Here is a 22026-nt window from a genome sequence, read left to right on the forward strand (position 1 = left end):
TGCTCCCAATTATCAAATCCTGCTCCAGAGGCGTGTGCTGCCCATTATTTTCTTGTGGGTGTAGTAACAAAAAGCTGGGTATGCCAGAGAAGACTGATTTTTTTAAAAATCAGAAATTGTCCAATTATGCCAATTAAATCGTAAAAAACACAGACGCTAACCATCTCACCATTGTTGAGTGTCTGCAAGCACGCTGAAAACAGGGAATTAAAAATTTGAGGCTTTTAAAAAAAACGACTTAGAAAGGGTATAATCATTATGTCCTAGACATATTAAATATTTTATTGCTAATGTTCAAATCCTTATTTACAACAACATATTTATTTTTAATGAAAACAAGGAAGCTAATCGAGGCTGAGACAAAATTACTTTAAACTGCTTTTCCCATTCCACAGACAGCAATCCACATCCCACCAAGCAAAATGCACAAGTTCAAATCTGAAAAAGGAAAACCCTCCCTTATCCGCCACTTTATTGGGTACACTTTGCTAGTACTGGTTTGGACCCATCTTTACCTTCAGAGCTTAATTATTCATTCGCCTCTGTCAGCCTCTGTCAGTGCGCCCAGGGTGGCTGTGGCTACAATGTAGCTTGCCATCACCAGTGTGTGAATGTGTGTGTGAATGGGTGGATGACTGGATGTGTAAAGCGCTTTGGGGTCCTTAGGGACTAGTAAAGCGCTATACAAATACGGGCCATTTACCATTTTTACCATTCAGCGAGGAACTGGAAACATTTGCGGTGTCACACAGTTGTTGCAGATTTAAATCTTCAGTTCTAACACAACCCAAAGGTGCTCTATTGGATTGAGATCTGCTGACTCTGAGGACATTTGAGTCCAGTGGACTTATTTTCATGTTCAAGAAACCCCTTTGAGATTATCTAGGCTACAAAGGCATGGTGCATTATCCAAATGGAATGGATGTAGTATAAAGATTGTGGGTATGGACATGGTCAGCAGCGATACTCTGGTAGGCTGCGGCATTTAATGATGTTCAGTTGGTACTATAAGAGCAAAAAGTGTGCCAGGAAAATATTCCCCATATCATTACTCTACCACCAGCAGCCCGAACTGCTAATACAAGGCTGATTGTATTGCTGATTCAGTCCATGTACGCAAAATTAATGCTTCACACTCTTAAAAGACAAAAAAAAAAAAAAGGCAACATTTTGAGGTTGGATGGATTGTTGGTGCTGCTCACACCAGAGACCCAAGTCAGCACATGAAAGATCTTCACACATAGTTCTTTTATTTTCAAATACATTATTGATTACTGCTTTGGTTGGGTTTAAGCATTAAAAGCAATTTGGTTGGGATTAGAAAAAGATGATGGTTTGGGTTCAATTCAAACTATAGGAAACATGCTTCCCATTGAGATACTTTGCCTGATGACTGGGTCATGACCACGGAGAAATACATGGCTTTTCACTGACTACTTATCATTTTCTCAGGGGACTGGGCTGGAGATACAGCACAAGATGATTTCCAATCTTCTGATGAGTTTCCTAATCTTCATTCGATACTTTTAGTTTGAAAGGGGAACCCTCCGCCATGATTCAGATCTAAACTTTTTCAAATACTAGCAGCAGCATGGAGGCAAATATTAGTTGAAACAGCAAAAACCTGTTTCCTTGGAGTCTTTTTTCATCTGTCATCAGTCACACTTGTAACCATGGCTGTAAAGGCCCTGTGTGCTCAGGAAAACACCAAAACACCTGGGTCTGCTTATCAACGAGTGCATACATGCATGCGTGTGATGCCACGGAAGAACACACACGCAGACATTCAGAGGGAATCAAAAGCTGATTCAAAAGTCTGATTGTGTTGCCTTGTGGGAAAGCTTGTGCCCACCTTCACTTTGAAGACAGTGAAAACAAATGTGTAACTCTCAGTTGTGAACGTAATCCGCAGCCTTTGCTGAATAAGCCCGTGTTTACACTACACGGTTCGCAGGTCCAGATGTTTTTCTGTTATTTTAAAGTAGGAAGAAGGCGATTACTGCGAGCTAAGCTTCTGAACTCTACAGTCATCAGGTTTGATTGTTTTGATTAAATCTTATCTTACATGGAACTTTTTCAGTTTGACCCTGGTTACCATGGGAGTTTTCAACGTATGTGAGGCTCTTTTACACTGACCTTGTCTTGCCAGTTAGGGAAAACATGAGATCAATTTTGTTACACTAAGCGCAGCAAAAAATAACAAATTATCAAGTTCCACAAAGGCAACAAGTGTTACACAACATAGAGGAACAAAACCCCGACTACAGCTGCAGCTTTTAGTGAGAGACTGAGACATCCTGGACCGATCTGCTGCCAAACACGCCTCACAAGTAACACACAGCCTTGAAATTCCACCACTTTTGAAACACAGAAGTTAAGAGTGTTGATCGATGCTACAAAATCAGGATTCCTTGACATATTTTCAGTCAGCCAATATGTGCTTAATCTAGAGGCTTTCAAATGTGTCTGATGATTTACTGATTACTTATTTTCAAAAGTAATTAATTACTTAGTTACTTAGTTACTTAGTTACTTTTTAAAAACACGATTTACAACCTGAATAGGTGATAAAGCGATAGATCTTTCAGCCCAATTCTACTTTTTCTACATAATCCATCATACAAAATGTAATCAAATGGAAAAGTCTCTTTTTAAAACTTGTTTAATTAGTTTTAACCTTTTAACTTTATGCATCAAGCAAAAATTTAATTATATGCAACATTCTCTGACTGGAAGAAATTTGTTTAATATTTAAACCTATTTTCTGCACATTCCAGCACATAAAATATATATTTTTTGTGTTTACACTCACTCTTTCAAATAGATGCAAGTAAAACACAGCAGAAAATAAATAACATCAAAGACTCAGCGGTCCTGTTGCTCTATTTTCACCTGTAAAGCAGGAGTGGCGTAGGCGGAGGTTTACCCTGGTGCAGGTGTGCCGCAGCGGTCAGTGGAAGAATCCGCGAGTTTTTCTGTGAGTTTCCCATTACGTCGTAGCGCACTCGGTGCTTGCTCGGAAGTTTAGGGGGGGGTTTTCGCTTTAAAAAGAAGTTTTCTTCCCACACACAACGGACACTAATGTTTTTGTCACTTTTTATGGAATCAAACTCAAAGTAAGGTCAGTACTTCCAAGCTTTAAACGCTGCACGCTCATACTCTCTCCCACACTCGATATATGATGCACTGTTGATCTGCACACAGCTGTTTTCACAAATGTCGCACTCGCTTATGTCACTGTCATGAGACATTCTTGCAAAAAAATCACGGTTTTAGTAACGCAGTAACGCAGCGTTCCTACAGGAAAGTAACGGTAATCTAATTACCGTTTTTGCAATAGTAATCCCTTACTTTACTCGTTACCTGAAAAAAGTAATCAGATTACAAGTAACGCGTTACTGCCCATCTCTGGGCGTAGGCATTCAAAAGGGTTTGTGGTTACGACCTACCTGTGGTGTACATTTTAATCCTAGAAAATTTAAGTACACATTACTGTCGACCAAGGCCCACACTCTTATAAATGCTAGCAACAGCATTGGTGACTTGCATAAGCTCTGTTGTAGGATCTACATTGACTCACTGGAGACGTATAATTTGAGCATGAAGGCCCAGTCATGCAGACATAGAGACCAATGAGTGAAGCCCTGGTAACCACTAAAATGAATCACTAGGAGGAGTACAACGCTGCGCTGAAAGTCTGCTTGTGATTGATTTGATCGTTAGCAGGTTGCTTTGATCACCTGCTGTTTGTATGCAAGACGCCGACTTATCAGCTTGCCAGCCGTAGCAAAACAGCAAAGAATACAATGCAAACAGTTGGGCCTTTTAAGCAAAAGTTGCCCCTTTTAAAATATTATTATATTTAAGCAGCAAGACACAAATTTTACTTTGGAGATGAAAGTTATCCAGTTCTGGTTTTCGCTCCATGTTTGCAGACAAGTCAGCATTTTCCATGCAAACTACAGGCAAACGTGGTAATCTGTTACTAACCAGTCCAGTCATGAGGTGGTTTTTGGTGCAACCACTTTCATTTTGCAACACCCAGAACTGCTGTCCAACCACTCACCAACCAGTCAGGAAATACAAATTTTTCCCCAACAACTGGAAGTTGCCACAGGGTCACTGTTCGGTCTCTAGCCCTGAGTGACTGAAGCTCTAAAGGTTTTTCTTTCAGTGTGGTTTGTAGAGGTCCACAGATCAATGGCAATAAAACTAATCATAATGTCAAAAAATTAACCAAGCATTGACACAATCGAGACAAATTCAGCTTTCTTATCTTTACTTTAGTGTCTGCATAAACTGCAAATTAACAACACACTATTTTACCCCAAATCTCAACTATGAGCAGAAAATCCCAACTCAGCCTGCTGCACATGCTGGAGAGTGTAACCATGCCGGATAACCAGCAAAATGTGGACCCTTAATGATGCTGACGTTTATCTATTTGCATCATTTCTAAGCCACAATAAATAAATAAAAACAATTAAAACAGCAGTTAGCATTATGTGGAGTCATTTTTGATTGTGTTTCAGACTAACATTAAACTGGAATATAAGATTAGGAGTAGCAGAAGTATTTGGTTGCTGTCTTATCTTGTCCCCTTTACAGAAGCCAAATTAAACACGTTGACACGCAGGGGTGTGTCGAGTGTCTTGGGACATTTGATAACATAACCAACTATACTTCCATTTTAACGGCTCATGTTGAAGGTCATGAAGATATGCAAAATATGCCAAGTAAAATAGCAGAGCAGAGATATTTGACTTTTTAAATATCAGAGAACATAACAGTATTATCTGTGGTGCATTTGCATACATCAGATTGTCACACTGTAAAAGGTAAACACAGGACTCCAAGTAGACAAAGCAGACAAAACAGACACACGTGCGAGTCTTTTATTGGACTGAGCATCATCATATCACCATTGGACTGAGAACAAAATCCAAGAACAAGACCTGACACAAGGATTATATATGTAAACATAGGGCTGACTGAAGGATGAAAACCAGGATAAGAATGAGACAAAGGTTAAAGTAATTAACACAGGAAAGAAGACTGAGACAGGAAATAAAAAGTAATACAGAAAAAAGCTGACCTTCAAAGTAAAACAGGAACTAGCCAAAATGTAAATATTAAACACAGAGAGAAGACTCACATTAGACGTGGTTAAAAAACTAAAACATCTATAAGGATTAAATACTGAAACTCATTAAAAGGGCAAAGTAAAGACAGGATTCAAAGAATCGATAATGTTATAACAAAAAAATAGTAAACCTAAGTAGACAAAAAAAGGATTTCTAAAAACAAGTCTAAGTTTTTAACTTTTGTTAGAATGCTATAAACTTTCTGTTGTGTTTGACACGGGAAGCGCCAGTTTCACACAAAAGGTGTTAAGGTGCCTCTGTCGATACCTTTCTCAGTACTTTCCCAGTCTGACAGATTCCTTGCCAGATGAAATAAGTGTGTGTGTGTGTGTGTGTGTGTGTGTGTGTGTGTGTGTGTGTGTGTGTGTGTGTGTGTGTGTGTGTGTGTGTGTGTGTGTGTGTGTGTGTTTTGATACAACTTGAAACAACTTCTAGGGTTTCACAGCTAAATGTGCAGTTACTGTACATGATGAATGTGATTCTCTGTGTGTTTTACTAATATGTAAATACAGAATAATAATGTTCACTGCAAATAAAAAGGAAGTCACTTATTAAAGGCAAAAATGGGTGAAGCTTTTGCATGTTCGTGTGGTGGTTCATGCTGGGAAAAGTATTTGGTACGAGACCTTCTGCGCTATCTGCTCCTGTGAAATGCTTATCAGGCTTTGAATGAGTCACACCCGTCTGGCTGACGGTGCCAGTGCTTTTTATTTAGTTCACTATATTATAAGACACTGCGCACTCACCAGTCATTTTATTGGGGAGGTTTGTTAACGCAAATATCTGATCAACCACATGGCAGCAATTCTGTGGCAGAAACACAAAGCATGTAGGCATGTAGACATGGTCAAGACAACCTGCTAAAGTTCAAGCCAAGAATCAGAATGGAGAGGAAAGGTGATTTAAGTGTCTTTGTATGGTGCCAGATGGGCTGGTCTGAGTATTTCACAAAGTGCTGATCCGCTGAGATTTTTCCTCACAACCATCTCTCACAAAATATCAGGAAGTGTCACGTCTCCAAGCAAAAAGAGCTATTGTACTTAATGGTTATACTGCTTCAAGGTGAAAGCAGGGCAACAGTAATTCAAATAACCATTTGTTACAGCCACGGTATGCAAAAGAGCACTTCTGATCTCTGAAGACCACACCAGGTGCCACTCCTGTCAGGTAAGAACAGGAAACTGAGGCTGGAATTTACACAGACTTGCTAAAACAGGACAACAGAAGATTATCTGGTCAGATGAATCTCAATTTCTGCTGCAAAATTCAGATCAGATCAGAATTTGGTGTAAATGAAATGAAAGCATGGATACATCCTGCCTCCCATGAGCAGTTGAGGGCTGTTGGTGGTGATCTAACAGTGCTGAGGAATATTCAACCTCCAAAACTAAGCATTGTTTAAACACCACAGCCAACCTGAGTGTTGTCGCTAGCAGTGTCGATCTATTTATGACCAACTGTGGTCAAATGTGCTATGTCACGAAGCTCAAGCTAGTTTCTTGAATATCACAATGAGTTCACTGTATTCAAATGGCCTCCACAGTCAACAGATATCAGTTGAACATACTTTTATATTAAAGTGCTTGAAAGCCACATGAAGATGAACTGCCTTGAGTGTTGTTGCTTGAGTCAGCGTTGGCCTGATGAGCAGACCTATCACTGCTCATTTTAGCTGTAAGCTAGCATCTCAAGGCTTCACTAGCTCTGACTGAGTTGCACTGTGGGTAAAGCTCGATTTTTAAGAAGAAAATGTGAAATAAAGATATTTCTACTTTTAATTAGCGTTCACCTACACATGCTGGATCTGACCTGGGGATGCTGAGCAGGGCTGAAAGACAATTCAAGTTTTTTTCTGTCGTCATCAGATTGTAGTAGCTCTTTCCTTTTCACCACACTAATCCAGTAGAAAAAGAAACTTATATCTTTATTATTATTTGCTTTAGTTGTGCTTCTTTTTTATGTTCTTCAGCCATGCTGGATCCATAGTGTAGTCATTATATGTTGTGTCTTGAGTTACGTTAAGAACAAAAATATTATTTTCAAGTTGTGCTGGTGATATTAGCTGTTAGCTTTTTAAACGCAGACTGCTGTGAATAAAGCAAACACACTCAGCTGCAGGTGTCCTGGGAGTCACCGACCTCAGGTGTCGAGTCACTCCCAGGGGGTCAAGGCCTGCATTAGCAGTTGCAGCAGATGGCAAACCGCAGACAATGAGTGGATGAGACAGACAAGCCAGGTACAGAAGAGGGAGGAGGTTGGATGGGTTAATCTTCAACTGCTCATCTGTCAGAGGAGTGACTTGAAACCTACTCATACCTGTGTCGGTGAATGAACGGGAAGGACTCCTGTATTTGTCATACAGGGGCTGGATTTACACATACACAATCCTTTTGTTCAAGTTCAAGATTTAATGGATGGGGATCAGAATAAAGCTTTCCAAACCTCTCCAGCATTGACCTGCAGTAAACCCTCCTCTTACTTAGCAATTTACCTAAATAGGCTTACTTATCAAACTCTTCTTCCTTCCAAGCTCCACCCTTACTCGTGCTCTTTCTCACCTTTTTGCAAACACTTAGGTTGCTTTGATTTGCTGTCATTCAGCTGGGTCATGCTTGCTGGGCTGTGAGACATCTAAATCACTATGCAAAAATCCTTAACAGAGAGCCGTTCCTGTTTACTTTGCATTGTGCTTCAATCACTAACACAACAGACAGTTGACAAACCGTCAAAAATGAAGATAACTTAAGCATATTAGCTAATTAACTCCCCGGGATAAGCATCATTCAAGTCAGGGAACGATGCTTATCCTGCAAACTGACCAACAATGTGATTGTCACTGGATCCATTTCTCTTTCTTTCTTCCTGACAGACATTCACCTTGTAATAACGTATCTATAATATGTATATAAATAATGATATGTACATAAACAGTAACTGTGTCTGCATGTATTTTATTTCTGTGTCAAAATTTACGTTAAATACATTAAATAAATTATTTTAGGGGTCTAAAACCTATGGCTCCTGAGACATATTTGGCTCTTTTGGTGATCTCAAGCAGCTCTCTGTGACTTTGACATAAAACTAGATGAATAAAAATAATTGGTTATAGGGGGGAGTTTTGATATGTGACAGACATAGGTGCATACACATAATGATTTGTCCCGAGTTCTCCAGGCTGGATAAGGATGAAGATAAAACTTGATAATTTCATAAATGGAACAAAAACATGGGTATTCATCTACTTAACATGGCTGTTTTGTTACTGTGGGCTTAGAGTAGTTATTACCTGTGGGTTACTGGGAATTTCTCTACCATTCAGGACAAGTGTGGCTCTTAAGCAAGGAAGAAGAAAACAAGCATGACACCATCATTTTGGTGATTTTATGTAAATATAACCAGTGCAACTGAAAATTTACTATATGTTTTAAATAATAACTTTCCTGGAACAGCTGTTGCACTCCAACCACCGCAGTATTTGTCCTACTGCTTTGTGTCCTCAGCTCAAACAGCACTTACATTTATCATTGTTATCATTATTATTATTATTATTATTATTAATCTCAATGAAAGGGTATATTCTAACGTAAAACAAACTGGCCTTTTCTTGACTTATTCTTGTTTAATAAGTCAACAGTGTTGCTAATCAGGCACTTATGTATCATCTAACGTGCCAGACATAATACTACACATTTACAGTGTTATGGTCGGCACGTTTGCCATGCTATTTAATGAGAAATGTGTCATGCTTACACAAAGGTTCTGTTTTTATCTACTGGCATTCACCAGGCCAGGCATGACATGACAAGTAGATCAGCATTTCTTAGCATTCTTATTAGCATAGTAAGAATTAGATTTTAGCCTCCAGGTTTTGCAGAAACTTCGAATGCATGGAAGATTTCTGCACAGCTCCACACAAAGACTCAGACTTTCTGTTGCAGATGAAGGTGAGATGGGAAAAGATTCCAGCTTTACGCCGACTTTGTTGCTAAACTTAGACACATGTGAGATGCTACATAATTTATTTCGGCTTATGCTGCAAGCTCAAGAAAACTTCCAAACTTAACTGTGTATGTAACATTTACATGTTTTTCTGCACTTATATTATCAAAGGTTTAAGTCCTTATTATATTCCCTAGCTGTTTTTTGTTTTGTTTTTTTAATCCTGCACTATTCATGTTTTCATTAGTTGTGACAGTGCAATATGTCATTAAAACTTTAAAAACGTCCCTCCTCTTTCGGCCCTGTTTTGGTCTCTGAGTTCGTTAGTTGCTGATGGTGGTGTGTTCTTTAAAGAATGACACCGGAGGTCCATTGTGAAACCTGTTAGAATGACAAACCAACCTCTAATGGCCATGTAAATAAGGGCATGTAAGATGTGTGTTGGTGTCACCTTTAGATGTGAAGAGATCCACGCACATATTAGGAAATCTCATCTTCATGCTTAATGTGTTTTTGTTTTTTATGTAAACCATAATCTTTTTCCAATCTCCCAAACAAGTAAATTCGCTGCCTCAGCTTTCACTTTGACTGCATATTTGGTGAAAAAGCGAAAGACCAAGTGAAAGTAAGTGGATTGCAGTTGTTTAGTAGAAAAGTGGGTGTGTTTCTACCACCACTCTCCCCCAAACTACTCCAACCCCACTCCCTATGACTCCCTGATGCAGACTTTCTGTTGTTTGAAAGTGGAAACACTCCTGCAGAATAGGGACAAATGACCTTTAATGCTGTTCCAGTTGGATGACTTGTGTTTCATCACAAGGATGTGTTCATGTCACACAGTGATGCTCCAGGAATGTGTTTCCATGTGGGGATTCAGCCAAAGCAGGCCCTTACTGGTCGACGCTGCATTGCACTGATGACCCTCTGTGGCTCCTGTGTTGCTCCTTCAATTGGCATCCCTGCTGTGATGACAGTGGCTCCATTCAAATAAATGGGATGTCTGCCTTTTTTCTGTAGGGCTGGAAAAGGTGTGAAAAATTCTCAACTTTCTTTTATTGGAGCAGGTCTATTTGTTTCTAGATAAAGTATTTACACTAAAAATGTCTTCCTGCTGCTGCTGTTGAGATAATAGTAAAGTTGTCTCACTTAAAACCAGAATAATAAGCAATCTGCACCAAATTCATTAACTTAAAAAAACCACCACTCAATTTTTAATCTCTCACTAACAACAGAAAAAGTATTCAAGCTGAATTTCACTAAAATAAAAATAAGCATTATAGAGTCATTAAACTCTTGTTTTTTTCCTTTCCATTTAGATAAATCATATTTAATTCAGCTTCCCTTACTGATTTGCTCGGCTCCTCATAGTTTAAAGATCAAAGCTCTATAAGCAAGATGTCCAGTTCTGCCACCATCTTGAAAGGACTGCAGCACTTTTTTGGAGGTTTTCTGAGGCATGAACTAATTTAACTTTGATTTCAGTGGTTACTGAAACATGAAACATAGATTTATAAAGACTGTAGTTGACAAAAACACTGGAAAGGTTGGGTCACTTTTTCCATAAATACGATTTTTAAAAGTGTAAACGTTTAACCACCGTCTTTACTTTTGTGAGATTCCTCTTAGAGCTCATTCAGGATAACTGCCACGTTCCTCTCTCATAATGTCTTAGACAGGGTGACCAGGTCTCCCGCTTTATATTGGACTGCACAGTATTTTTTATCCCTACCCTCCCCCCCGTCCCACATATTGAGACAATGTCCCACATTTTTACTGGCTGAAGTTTAGCAAAGTCAACACTGCGAGTCTCACGGGAAACGTGTGGCTCAAAAGGAGATATATTGAAGATGCATCCTCACTGAAACCCAGTGATGATTACCAGACAGAGTAGCAGCTGAAATAACAGTTTTAGCAGTTACTGTGATAGAAAAAGGGAACGCAAGTGTGCAAAGACCAGAAAAACAAGGCAGTTTCCATTTGTGTTTAAACGAAGTCACAAAATACATTTTTCCTTTTGTATGACTGATGCCAAACTTCCATCTTGCATAGCTAATGTGTCCCACAGAACCATACTCACATTTATGTTGTGGACTCAGATTTGACCCACAGTTCATTCTAAAGTATTAGTGCTTCTAACAAAAACTTTTCAGTTCTGCTGCTATAAAGACAGATATGTAGTGACCACCTGTCATTCCACAATCCGTGGATTTATTTGTTAGATTTTTGTATTATATTGAGAATTTTATTCAGCTGTGGTGATGAGCAGTATGGATGAAGTTAGGTAGGAATATCCATGGATTATGACATTCATAGACAACGCTATGATCCACAGTGGGAGGGAGGGATCGAGGACATGTGGAGGTAAGCTCTGGAGAGAAGAGGAATGGAAGTCAGCAGATACCAGAATGCATGAGAATGAGAGGACGACAGGTGTAACAGTGAAGATGCAAGGAGCTGAGGTAGTGAACCTGAGGTCCACATTTCTAAGCAAGACAGTGCACAAGGGGTGAAGAAGAGAGCAGGAAGCAAGCAAGAAGAGGAAGGGTGGAGTGGGTGGAAACAAGTGTCAGGAGTTATTTGTGACGGAAGGATAGCAGAAAAACTGAAAGGGAAGAATTGAAAGATGGTAGTGAGACCTGCTATGTGTGGATTGGAGACACTGACAAAAAGACAGGAGGCCGAGCTGGAGGTGACTCGATTGAAGATGTTAGAGAGTTTTCACTGGGGATGACCAGGATGGACAAGATTAGAAATGAGTGCATTAGAGGTACAGCTCAGGCTGAATGCGTTGGAGACTAAGTTAGACAGCATTTGCAGAGGAGTGTTGGTGGATATATTGGACAATGAATTTTGAGGCCATCCAGAGGGTTGAAGTGAGAGATGAGGATGCTGGGGATAGGGTGAGAAGGAGGCAGATGATCTCCTGCTCCTAAAGAAAGCAGCCAAAAGAAGCTCTCCAGCTCTGTTATTTATTTTTATTTCACTTCTTTTGTTACATTTCAGATAATTGAGTTACTTTGTCTTGTTATTTTTGTTACTATTTTATTTAATCGATCTGTCTTAAATACATCTTATGTCAGAACGCTTTAAAAATGGCATTGATAGTTTTACGAACCAGAATAAAACAACAAAAAAGTCTGACAACACTGCTTACACGCATGCATTTTTTTCCTTCATATGTAAAATGGGTAATTATGGTTTTCCCCTTAGCTTTTATTTAATTATTAAGCGTTTAGTTTTGCACATTCAGCCTGTGTATCGCCACCGCTCGGAGCCATCAGTTCACGGCGCTATTGTCACCGAGCGAGGCCCCGCCCTCGGCGTGACGCGGCGGGGAGAGCGCTGAGCCGAGAGAGGAAAGCAGCTTTAATTGCACAGCAGCGAGAAAAGCCAGCGATGGCTTCTCTCAGGCAGGAGCACCAGTACGGGCTCTCCTGTGGAAAAAACAACAAAAACAGCCCCAACAGGACGCTGTACCATGTCAAGCTCACGGACACGGCTATCAGAGCGCTGGAGGCGTACCAGAACCTCAAGGTACCTTTGTGGTTTGTTTGTTTTCTTTTTGTGTGTTTGGATGTGAATTCATGCGTCAAAGTTTCTCTTTTATCTTCTTTCTAAAAATTTCCACTACCTAATTATTGTTAAATTGTTTTTCTGCGTTTATTTAGCTCACGCTTTTAATTTAGTGTGTGTTGAGGTTGTGGCTCCGGCCAGTACAGTTACTTCTGACTGAATCAGTTGGCTTCGTGGCTGGGTAACATACCAGAACTAAACCCAGTGATTGTCAGGAAAGACGAGCCCCTCAGCTGTTTGCTGGGAAACCTTCCTGGTGCTGCTTCAAAGTAAAGCAGAGAGGCAGCACTCTGCATAGTTATCTAATTGACAAGTAGCCTAGTTTGTGTCATAATTGGCTCCAGTGGAGATCATTAACAGCACACAGGCTTTATTGATTGTGTAACTTGTGCTTTAATCTGTTTAAATGTAAGATAAATTATATTTACTGCACTAATTCAGATTGCATAATTCTCCAAAGACGCCTATATGCAACTACAATAGCCTCATTTTCTTTTTTTCTCATTAGGGGTCTTTATCAAGTGAGCCATCAATATGTTTCAAAGGGAGCCAAGGGGTAAGTGTGATCATATTTATTTGTTTGTTTTCACATGTGCACATAACTGTATTTTTATGCTTCTGGGATTTCAACCCCATTTATTTGTTAACTAAATTGAAAAAGCCTGCATTGTTGTTCTTTAAATGAATAAAATAGCAACATTTCTAAAAACAGGAGCAAATTGCTCCTTAAATTCTGCTGCCGAGCTCCTTCTGACTCACACTCTCCACCATGCTGCCACCCTCGGAGCGCTCAGATGGGAGCTTATAGCTGGTCTCCTCCAGCAGATAGGAGGCATGCAGGTTACTGGGTCAGGCTGTGGAGAGGCTTTGTTGGGTCAGTGCTGGGGGAAGAAGGAGGGGAGGGAGAAGTGCGCAGTACACTGACAGAGCCAGAGTCAACAGTGGGGAAAGGAGTTATTATGAGTCAAATGAGGAGCATTAATAGATACAAATTAGCCTTGTGCACCTTGTTTCTACTTTGTAAAAATGCAAGTTAATGTTGCATGTGTGTCGCTGGACATCAGGACAGCAGTGCATTAGCAGCTTTCTTTGGCTCGTGAAATTCAGCCATAATCTGCAGTAAGCAGCCTGAAGTATGCGTGTTTTGACTCAAGTCGGGAGCAGCTGTGTCCTTGGGGAATAGTTTCTTTTCAGGCAATGCTAATTGCACAGGCTGGTTGGAAAGAGTTGAACCCCCCCCCCCCCTTTCCTGTCATGACAAGATGAGCTGAGTGGTCCTGAGCTTTATGAGGGAGTGGGGGGGGCAGGGTATGGATAACCTGTAAAACCTGTAAATGTGAATAGTGGTGGAACGTTTGCTGCTTCTAATTTGTGTATGTGTGTGGGGTTTTTTTGGGTTTTTTTTTTTTTAAGTTTAAGAGTAGTGAAAACAATCTTTTACTTTTCTGACAGTAAGGTGTGGTGCCTGTCGTTTTTGTAACTAGTCCAGGATTTTTCTAACCTGCGTCTGACCTGACTCGAGCTGTCACAGAGGATTGATTCACATGTCGGTACCTCTTTGCAAGAGTTGGAGGTAAAGAAGCGGTCAGTCGGTTCCTGTTTTTGTTTGTGTTGTGCTCTGTACGGACTGCAACTCCCATTAGACAAGGCAATGATACGAGTACGTATGGCAGTAATTTAGAAAACGAATGCTGCAAATCCGAAGCTGATGGCGTGCTGAGAAATGCCTGCAGTTAGAATACAACCAAAGATGATAGTTGGATTCCCTGTTTTATTTATTTTTATTTTTTTTAATAGAGAAGCTGTTGTGCGTGAAAAGTGAGTTTCATTAATTTGGGTTTGTCCTGTGCTCCATGCACGAGGGAAATGGCAACTGACTTTATATGGAAGTTTTGCTCAACAAGGTGGCGTGTTGGTAGTGATAGAGTACTGTGCAAAAGGCTTAAGCCACCCCTAATTTCTGTTTATTTTGTGAGGAAAATTGGAAATAGGTGCTTTCATCTATTTAAACATGTGGAAACATACATGGAAATATAAACGCAAAATACAGAGTTTGAGAGTCAGTATTTGGTATGACCACCTTTATTCTACAACGTAGTCTTTTCTTGCTACTTGTGCAGTTACCTCAGATTTTTTAAGGACACACTGCACATCATGACGAGAGATGCCAAGGTTTCTACTAACTCTTAACAATGGCTATTAACGCTGCCTAAAGATAAAGTTTAGGATTGGTTCTTTGTTAAGTTGTCTGTTGTGTGCAGACACTTTTCATCCCTTAAGTGCATAAGTTACGTGATTCACAGGGCAGTGTTAAGTGGATTACCAAACCAAAAATAATACAATGAAAAATATTCTTCTGAAAAGATACAAGGACTGGACTTAAAATGAGTGAAAAATCAGACAGTTTCACAAAGAAAAGCTGGAGAACTATTGCTCAAGAGCAAAAAATTGTGAGAAAGTCTGGCTCCTTAGAAGCAAAATATACAGAATTGAGGGGTGGCTCAAGACTTTTACACACTGGTGATTACTATTAGTAATACTACTTGTAGTCTTCGCTATTGTCATTAATATTACTATTGTTGTTATTGTACTGTTATTATTTTTAATATACATTTATAGCAGCTTAAGAACATACTTTACAAAGTGCTTAGACAAGCAAATTCACATGTGTTACTCATAAAAAAAATCCAAATCACAAATATCCATTACTTTGCTAATTATCCTGCATCCAGCACTGGTAGCTTTGTTTTGTTCAAATCAGCTTTGCTCTGATTATACTAATGCTTGGGTATGCACTGGTCTCTGGTCGCTGCATTAGTTACAACAAAGCAGTTTAGGAGAGACTTATGTGTGTCTCATTGCTGTTGACATAAACTCAGACATGATGTGCAACAAAATGCTGACTATAGTTGACTTAACAGCCATGACTGTCATTAACAGTGATTTTCTGAAAGTTAAACTGAGCTCCTTTTAATGTAAGGAATGTGTTGAATACTCTGTCATATCGGGAGATCTGAGTGAGACATTATTTTTTTCCCTGACAGTTCATCTGCGCCTCTGTCACTGTGATGGCTCAGGGATCGGAGAGAATCTGGCACTCCTCCCAAATATACGGCACAGATTTATAAGCGAAACGAATGTTTAGAGGTAATTACAGGAGCTGTAACGCTCTTGATTACAGCGTGAGGCATCATGACTTCAGTATGCATTAGCTCTCCCTGTCTGCCTGGCTCAGACGTTGATAAATGTGGGGATATACGCGTGTGTGTCAGTGGCACACTTTTGCTGAAGTAATAGCTAGGTTAATGACATGAACTCTGACCTGCTAATTTTCCCGTCCCATTACAAGTTGGGAGTCCTACTTTTTCTGTGTGTGCCAGTAATTGAGCAGAGAGATCACACCTTCTGTGTTAAAGCGTGTTTTAGTGATGCAGTGAATGGCACATGTATGCACGCGTTAGTATGTGTGATATAATTTTTTCTGCTTGCTTTGGCCTGGGTGTTGGCAGGATGTTTTTGATTTGGGTTGGTGTGATTGTTTATCCCTTGTGTGGTCTACAGACATGATTTATTCATATCTGACCTCCTCTTTCCTGTCCTGCCCCCCTGTGCCCGGTGTGCTGCAGTCGTTAGCCTGGCAGGACCAGCGTCGATCCCTTAAGGTCCATCTGCATGTGTGCCGTGTGTTTGTTTGTTTCTTTTGCCGGAGTGAATGAAAGGAGAGGATTTTGGCACTTATTTTTCCACAAGTGTGTGTCTGTGCGTGTGTTTAGCCTGCCTATGCTGAGTTCCCGAGAGTCCCCTCTGATTGTGTGCCGTCTCCTCTGATTTGAATAACAATGAGCGGGGGAATGCAGGCGGTGTGTTGTCACCCTGCCTGGATCACCCAAAATGAATCAGGTTTTTCAGACTAATGTGTTACAGTCGGTCCAGATGTGTTGTGGCCTGCCCCGAGGGTTTGTTTGTGCCCAGCGTGATAAAAACGTCCCTGCTGTGGATCTAATGGAGTGGGGAGTAACACAGCAAACAGCTTTCATCTTAACCATTTAGTTATTTAACCATGACCAAAATATAAAAAACATTGATGGTACTTCTGTCACATCATTACTGTGTACTGTATGTGGATTATCTAAACAGTTGCCACAAAGGCACTGAAAAGTATGTGTTCTGCCCAAAAAAGTCATCTTGAGATATGATGAAGTTGCAAACCACTGCAACTAAGCTGGGAAAATCTGTCAGGCATTTTATAAATTATACATATAAATTTATACATTATACAATACTGTATTGTATGTGGCACTGATTATATATTTTTTCCCTACAGTAGAAACAAGCATCATATTTATTGATATGCTTTTATTTAAACAGGAAACGTGGTTGAGGGGTATTTTACAAGGGAGATTAGAGGGGTTGTACTACAAAACAAAATTAATGTGTTAGCGAGCTTAGATTTATGAAGGTGTCTTTCTTTCTACGTGGGTCAATCTCTGTGTTAACTTGTGCTGAACACACAACGTGGTCTGGAGCAGAGTTTTGGTCTAAAATCTAACATCGAAACTAGAGCAGGGCGATATGGCCAAAAATATTTATCTCGATATATATTTGAAAATTTGCGATAACGATATAACTGACTATATAATTGATGCGAGACAAAATACAACTCCACAACTTTACTAACGCAAAAACCCATCTATTTATTTTCACTTAAACAAGCAGCTGTTTTTTATGTGCATTAAAGCTATATAAAGATTTAACAGTGCAAATGCAAATTCCTTGCTGAAACTTTAACCAAAAGACATTTCCAGTTGAAATGGGCTGACATATCCTCAGCATAAACATGTATAATATCCACTAAAGTTAAAAAGAGGTGCCTTGCAACATTAAACTGCAGTGTGCCAAATAAAAAAAGTCAAATACATATTTTTCGGACCATAAGGTGCACAGGATTACAAGGCACATTAACCGAAACAAAGCAGTCGGATAAATCAAACTTTATTCAACTCATTCTTCTTGCTTCCTCCACTTCTGTACCATTGATTCATTAATGCTGTATTCTATCACAGCTGCTCTATTCCCATGTTGTTGCAGTATATTAATGACTAACCTCATATTGTGGATGGATTCTCTCAGTTGTTCTCCTGACTGAAGTTTGGTCCGTTTACAGCATCCTGCCATGCTATTGCATTTGTCCCTAACCATCAGGAACCTTCACGTTAACTTTTATCGAGTGGAAAAAAGTTAGCATTCATCCTCCAGCTTTACTGTTTATGTTATGCTAACATAGCTGTGTCGCTAGCACATCATTATATACCACCTAGTCCAACTTCAGTAACCCTACAAATGTCACTGCTATTTAGTTTTCAGTCTTCATTGATGTTGGAAGTGATAGCATAGCTGTACGTTTGAATTATTTCAGAAATCTCTCAGTCAGAACATGCTATATCATGTTTAGGTAACTAGCGAAACTAGCGAGCTAACTTCCGCTAACTTCCTGCTAACTTCTAACTCCGTTAAATGTAATAAATTCTGTTTTCATGGATGCCTGGATGTTAAACTTAATCGTTACACCTGGTAAAGCAGCAATGCTGATCAATTTATTAAAGATGAAAGAATTTAGACAGTTTTTAACTATTAGTGATGCTGCAGTGTTCGTTTGACTTTGGCACCTGAAGTGGACAGAGTTTTGGTCCCAGATTACTCCCAGATTTACGAGCACCTTAGTCCGTCAAATACAGTAATAACGACGGCCCGCTAGCATGCTCTAGCAAAAATAGTGCTTTGTTGTGTATCTGACAGACAAAAGCTAAACCAGTTCCACACCACTGAAGTTGCACCATTTTTACAAACCAATTCTGGTTCATCTGTTTCACTCAACAATCCGCTTTGCCTCTTCTCATTCTCCGTTGCTGCCATGCTTTTCGGTCATGTGCGCATGAAAACAAAGGCACTGCGCATGTGCATTTTACCCATATTCTATTGCGATATTTTATTTTCTTATCGTTGCCCAATATTCTACCGGTATTACCGTGAGCGGTATAATATCGTCCAGCCCTAATCGGAACTTTTCATAATTCTTTTATTTACAGTGTGTTTAAAGTTCTGTGTTCTCTGGGGAAGGAAAAATGTTCATAGCATGAAGCTTTTAAGCTGCAAGCCTCAGTCACACATGTCTGTAGACTAATCGGTAATGACCTCTAGCAACTACAGGTTTCTATTGAAACGTGAGTATTCCTCAACCATTCGGTGAGCGGCTGCTGGAGGTTTTGGAGGAGTTGGTAGGTGAAATTGGCTACAAAGTCTGTGGATAACTTATTTAGCACGTCACAAATCCATAATAGTTCCAGTAAAGTAAAAGTAAAAAAATTTTGCAGTTTTACTACAGTTTACGTTCATTGGCACTAGAGCTGGGCGATATGAGATTTTTTCATATCACGATATGTTTTTTTCATTTCAGGCGATAACGATATCTATCACGATATAAGCCAAATAACTATATTTGTAAGATTTAAATGTGCCGTTGCTCACAAGTAAAATGTGAAATAATCAGCAGCTTGTTTTTATTTAAATATTTATTTCCCATAATAAGTTCAACAGGGTAGATGTACTTAAGGAACATGAGACTTTTTCAGATAAATAAAGGCAAATATTGCAAACTACACAAAAGGCAGCCACTAAAGCGTTTAAGTTTCAAAATAGAACAAACGAAACAGACTAAATTGTCAATTCCACTTAGAAACAAAATATTAATTCTAAAAATAAATCTTAGTTTGTTTTACAGAAGAACAGACAAAACTGACTAACTTTTGTCAATATCAAATAAACTGAGAACTAAAAGGAAATTCTCAATCTCTCCTTGTTGTATAGCTGAGCTTTTCAAACAGTTTTAACAGTTACTTTAGTCTGACAAAAGCCGAATGACAAATTAGCGCTTCCAGTCAGAGACTGAGGCTACGTCCACACGTACACGGGTATTTTTGAAAACGGAGATTTTCCGTTTTCGTTTTAAAAAATAATCCCGTCCACACTCAAAGGGAGAAATGAAGGAAAACGCTGCTATGAACATGCCAAAGCAGCAGGTGGCGCTAGATTCCTAACCGTGCAGAAATATTGGCCAATCAGAAGTCTAGAAGCCTCGGTGGGAAAAAGTAAACAAAGCTGCGGCATAGAAGCAGAACAGAGTCGTATGTGTGGAGGGACAGTAACTGTGTGTATATGTAAGCATTTAAACACTGCAGAGAGTACAATTAACAGTATTGTAGAAGTTAATTTCACCAAAACAATAACGTGGCGCAGTGTGACGCATGCACCGGTTGATTGTATTTCCAGACTTGCTTTCGGCACAATTTACAGTGCACGCTACTCTGTTTTTTGTCAGACTTGAAATAGCCGAAATACCTTCACACTACGGAACTTCTTTGGCTCTTCCGTTCGACAATCTCTCCGGCATTGGAACCATCATCTGTTTTCTCTTCGGTCACGCTCGGTTGATTTTTCTAGTCGGCACACTCATTTCCTCCATTACGCGCTGGCTCCATTACCCGCTGGCTGCTTCCCAAACAAACACACGTGCGGCTTGGCACTTGTGCTGTACGTAACAAGTCACGCGACGTGACGCTGCGGCTGTGATTGGTTCGGCTCTGTGCTACTTAATTTGGATTGGCTGACCTTTTTTTTTTTTTTTTTTTTGAGGACAAGAGCGGCGAGGTCTATCGCGATAGCTTAATTTCTCTATCGAGTAAAAGTTATATCGCGATACATATCGTTATCGTTCTATCGCCCAGCTCTAATTGGCACCATCTTGGGTTGTTCCAGATACAATTCCAGATCCAAATTCCATCTGGGAGCTTAGAACTTCCAACTTATTCAGCAAAACACACTGAGGCAACCTGCTGGCGACTAAAGCAACTGAAAGTACATGTTAGCAGTTTCACCTAGCGACACCAAGCAACAGCTCACCAACCAGTCCAGGAATAGACATTTTCCCTAGCAACCAGAGGTTGGCAGGGGGTCACTAGCCTGTCTCTTGGCCTGTATGACTTACGACTTGCTAAAGCCACTGAAGGAAGCCCAGCTATAAAGTTTCTGCAGCACATACTGCATTGTCAGTGGAATTTACATACTTTCAGTTGGTGATACAGAACATTTGTAGTGTTTTCATGCTTGGCTTTAATCTCCAACTCCAAGAACAGCAGCTAACAGAGGTTAGGTTAGAAAATTGATCAGTTACGTTTATGGCTATTTATCACCAGTGATACCTATTTAAGCAATAAAATTTCCCTTTGATCTGACGACATATTAAAGTGGTTTGAATATCTAATTTATTAGGATGATCACCCTAAGTAACCTGACTGACTATATTAATGTTTAAATCCAAAGGTCGATGTGTAGCTGTTGTCTTGGGTGGGGAATCAAATAATGTGCCAGGCGCACCTTTTAATGTGAGCATGTCCAGATCCTGAAGCAGAAAGTCTGAGTTAACAGAGAAAGTCGATTACCACCGTTGTGATACCAGTTATCTGACTGAGCTTTTAAGTTTAGTTAAGGGAGCTGAGATGAATGAAGTCTGGCTGTCTTGAGCTTGCTTTGTAGTACATCGTCTGTCCAAGCTAGCACCCATGCCAACTTAAAGCATATTTTTTTAAATGCAACAAATACAACATAAAATACAAGATATACAAAATGCATATGAAATCTAAACACCCACAACAACAAAATACCAGGCCTCTCAAGAAAAATGACTGCACACCTCCTTCAGCATGTTTAGAAAATGCTGTCTTCTGAGGGGGAAAAAAATCAGTGCTCTTTCTTGTGAATATTCTTATGTGCTGACCAGATTATTTATGTGTTGGTGAGGTTTTTTTGTTTTGATTTATTTTAATAAAAAATGCGGGCGTTCCTCTGAGATTCATTAGCTCTGGAAAAGCGTCCTCTGTCCAATCAAGCAGCTCGGAGATCCAGAGCACATTTTGGTTCACTTATCCCGATTCCTGTCTAATTCCCTTATGTGAAAACTTCACACACAAGTTAATGAGGTGTAAAGGGCCACTTGTCTCTCCCCGCCCCTGCACACGTGCATCATGGTACGTTGGGTAACATACCCTTCAGGGGAGGATCCTGCTTAGTTTGGAGGGTGGAAGGAGTGACATTTTGTCAGGAACAGTGACCCACAATTTGTTGAAGTTGGCAGTCTGGCCCTCGGGCACCTGCCAGAGATGTATCGTTCTTGGCATTATAGGGGGGAGAAACCTCGAGGGATTCTTGTGGCGCAGCACTACTTCCTCCTTTTCCTTCATATCGGCCTCTTCCGCCCCAGTGCTGGAGCTTGCAGGTCTGGCAGCAGCTCTGCCCCTCTGTGAAACTGCAAATGAAA

At 40.0% G+C, this 22026-nt stretch overlaps 1 protein-coding gene across 1 annotated transcript in view; it reads left to right on the plus strand.

The window, feature by feature from the left end:
• The first annotated feature begins 12403 nt into the window (after positions 1-12403).
• LOC113025017 (RNA polymerase II elongation factor ELL2-like) overlaps positions 12404-22026 on the plus strand; it is a 35558-nt gene continuing 25935 nt past the window's right edge. Inside the window, exons 1-2 of the mRNA XM_026172359.1 lie at positions 12404-12617; positions 13165-13212. Of these exons, the coding sequence (XP_026028144.1) occupies positions 12480-12617; positions 13165-13212 (186 nt within the window). The 5' untranslated portion in view covers positions 12404-12479. The remainder of the gene's footprint in view (positions 12618-13164; positions 13213-22026) is intronic.

This window comes from Astatotilapia calliptera, chromosome 1 (genome assembly GCF_900246225.1).
Source record: "Astatotilapia calliptera chromosome 1, fAstCal1.2, whole genome shotgun sequence".
NCBI classification, from domain to species: Eukaryota; Metazoa; Chordata; class Actinopteri; order Cichliformes; family Cichlidae; genus Astatotilapia; species Astatotilapia calliptera.